Raw genomic sequence first — 3367 nt, 5'->3', positions numbered from 1 at the left:
CACTGATCCAAGATCCAAGACAGGCCCTAAAAGCTGTATAAAGCAACCCAAAGATTAGTGAATAGCGTATAGATATGTTGACAGCTTTATACTCAGTCGACAACCAATCTGAATTTCCACTGGAAGCAAAATGCCTGGTTTTTATTATTATTATTATTTTTTGTTAAGGAATCTGCCCTTTATGTGTATGTAAAAGGTTAAATGTGATTTGCTCCAGTGCACTGTGGGAATTGTAGGCAGCACAAATGCTGGGAAATGTAGTCAAACTGTCTTCCTCTTTCTCTTTCTCCGTCTAATGGCTGCCTCCAGGAAGGTAATGTACACACGCCTGGCTTCTAACACAGGGTGAGACTCTAGCTTTGTAGATTAAAGAGATCCGGGGCCCTTCACAGCTCAAGCTACCCCTTTGCTTTCAGACCAGAGTTCATATTTTGCGCAAAGTTGTCTGCAGAGAAGCCGATTTTATTTGCCTGTCACATGTTGCTGCACATGACTCAAGCTCTGAGAAGATTTTTTTTGAGAAGACTCACTTCACCGCCTGTTCCTGTTTTCCCTTCCACTGTCTATGGCTAGCAGAGCTTTTACAGTTCCATTAACTGAACAAATAACTCTCTCTTGATTTTTAACAGGTGATGACTGAGTGGAGTTCATTGCTTTCTGGATTCCAATGCTAACCATAAAGGAAATATCAGAGAGTAACTATAGAGTTACGGTAAGTTGCTGTTAGACTTTTAATAGAAGACAAAAACTTGTAAATAATTTACACTGTTGTCCTGTTTTCTCAATCTCTATGCTCATCTGCCCTTCAAACTCCAGTGGTTAGCCAGAGGGAAGGGAAATCTGGAAAAGTGTAAGCACAGTGTAAGTTCATTCAGTTTTAGGTCCACTTCTTTAGGGGGAGTGGGATGTTAAGCATGGCAATAACATAAATGTTATATCACTGACAAGGCTAATATCATAATGCATGGATCACCCTAGCAATTAGGGGATAATTATGGGAAATCCGAACCACAGTGAGATTTAAGTGACTTGCCCCAGGTCATATAAGAATCTTTGGCAGAGCCAAAGGAAGAAAACCTAAGGGCTTGTCTGCATGGGGATATTGACCAGAATAGTTCCCCATGTGGACACACTTACTTCAGAATCAGACTACCTTTTTTTCCTGATTTAGCTTGATCCGCTTTGGAAGTAAAGTAAAGCTAAACTGGAAAAAGGCTTCCTTATTCCAGAATAGAGCATCCACACAGGGACCTATTCCACAATAACTTTTTGTTTTAAATTCTCATCCTCCCTTGTTCCAGAATAACTTCCCTAAAGCTATGTCTTCACTGACCAAAAAAGTGTGTGTTTTCCTGCATTAGCTATCCTGCTGTAAAATCCTAGTGGAGACAAGGCACTTTAGTGTTACTGCAAGATAAACTAAGTAAGATCAAATGGGTGGGGAGTACAGTGCTGACCTTGGTTAGCTTCCTCATGATAAACACTATGGTATCTTCACTTAGGATTTTACAGAGCGAGAACTCTCACTGTTTGTTTGTTTTTTTTATCTCGCTGTAAAGAAAACCACTTTTGTGTCGGTGAAGACCAAACCTGAATCTGCAAGTCTCATGCCTGCTCTGTGGATCAATCACACTACAATACATTTCCATACAGATTTGGTGATACTCCAGTCACATCTGTTGATCTGGAGTTCTTGGAAATAATTTTAAAGGAAAAAACCCTCTCATGTTCCTTTTTGTTTTATTTTTAGATACATTTGAAGTACCAGCTTCTCGTCATTGTTTAACCTCCCTTCCAAGACCACCTGATCAGCAACATGGCTTTTCTTGGGAACACCCCAAAACTCTTTGTGGTCCTCATTTCACTGGTGCTTATGCTGCCTGTGGTTGAAGCCCTGGATTCTGGAGACGCAATTGCTCTCTTGCTAGGCATAGTTCTCACTATCATTGGATTCTGTGCCTGTCTAGGCTTATATGCCAGGAAAAGAAATGGACAGCTATGACTTTTTAAAGAGATGACTTGGTCAAGCATAATCTTAAACTCTACTTGTTACGAGTTTAAAACTGAGCCTCAGTTCCTGGCAACTTTCAAAACCATGGAGCATGATCCTGCAAACCCTTCTTGCTGTGCCATCCTTGATAATAAAAACTATTACTGGTAGAAAGGGTTTACAGGATCTGTCTTCATGACAGTAAGAAGATGATTATTTCATATTCCTTGGGATGAGGGGTTGCATTAAGGTAAAGATGAAAACAAGCTATTTGAAGAAGAAAAAATTGCCCAGATTCATTCACAGTGAAAGTTCATATACTGAATATAACATTTCTACAATTTGATTTCAGGGGTTAGTCAGCAGGAAAGCAGCCATAAACCTCCTTGTCAGGATAATAAAGATTTGGAAATATTGACGCACTCTTAATATGATAACTAAAGAACAGCCTACTTAGACTTCTGTGTGAGTGCAGATGTTCTTTCTAATTAAAGTTAATCCCCCCGCAACAGCTCACTTCTGCTGTAGTCAGGCTGAGACATGGGCGAAATAGACAAATGTGCAAAACCTTTTCTTCTGTATTTTTATCTTAGAATGTGCCTCTTCTGTAGCTTGGATTCCTGTTTCAAATTAGAATCAGATTTAATCAATAGCTAGTTTAAGGATTAGACCATGATTTTTCTTTAAAATGTGTATGATACATAGGAGAGTCTATGTAATATATTGACCAGTCAAACAAGGAAAAGATTTCTGAAGAAAAGATTGAAATCACCAAATGTTTTATGCATCTGTCTGTTGGTTCATATGCATTTATGTTTAGTTCTCTTTGAGGTGCTTACATTTTGGGGGTTGCTTGTTTTGCAACAGTGAAGACTTACATATTTTGTTCAGTGACTGTTTTTTAATTCTGAGCAATAGGGTTATTAGAACCAGATGCTTATGTAACTTTTCCCCATGTGATCAATAAACTCAGTACGCTCTTTGATGAAGTCTAAATGCCAGTGAACAAGCCCCCTGGACGTTCTTGAAGATGTACTGCTCAACACTTGAGTTTACGCCCCTTTTCGCTACTCACTAAGGCCTAAATTCTAAACACAGTTGTCCACCTGATCGCTGTGAAAAACCGGAGCTGAAGCTTGGGCCAAAAAACAAAACTAAACCTGTGATTAGAATCGTACTACAAAGCTAGAGGGTGTTTCTGTGAGCTTCAGGTGTTTGCCACATGCTCAGCCAGCTCCTCGGGTATGTTTTGACGTTGATATGCTTTGTACTGCTTGGCTGGAGAGATCTGCTGAGAGAGCAACATAGTTGGCCCTGCCAGGCTGATTAGGGTGAGGGTAGGACCACTTACACCACACCCACCCTCTGCTGCCACCA

The 3367-nt window shown here is 40.1% G+C and overlaps 1 protein-coding gene across 2 annotated transcripts; it reads left to right on the top strand.

Annotated features, from left to right (window-relative positions):
- The first annotated feature begins 227 nt into the window (after positions 1-227).
- Positions 228-2973, top strand: SMIM30 (small integral membrane protein 30). Of its 2 annotated transcripts, none has more exons than XM_039523127.1 (3): positions 228-313; positions 630-712; positions 1751-2973. In XM_039523127.1, the coding sequence occupies exon 3, from the start codon at positions 1817-1819 to the stop codon at positions 2000-2002; it is 186 nt and encodes a 61-aa protein (XP_039379061.1). In that variant the 5' UTR covers positions 228-313; positions 630-712; positions 1751-1816; the 3' UTR covers positions 2003-2973. The 2 variants fall into 2 exon arrangements, with proteins under 2 accessions (XP_039379061.1, XP_039379144.1); XM_039523210.1 differs by having other exon boundaries at positions 243-345.
- Positions 2974-3367: the final 394 nt, after the last annotated feature.

Source organism: Mauremys reevesii, linkage group 1, assembly GCF_016161935.1.
Source record: "Mauremys reevesii isolate NIE-2019 linkage group 1, ASM1616193v1, whole genome shotgun sequence".
Classification (NCBI taxonomy): domain Eukaryota; kingdom Metazoa; phylum Chordata; order Testudines; family Geoemydidae; genus Mauremys; species Mauremys reevesii.
This window is presented reverse-complemented; position numbering and strand designations above follow the sequence as displayed.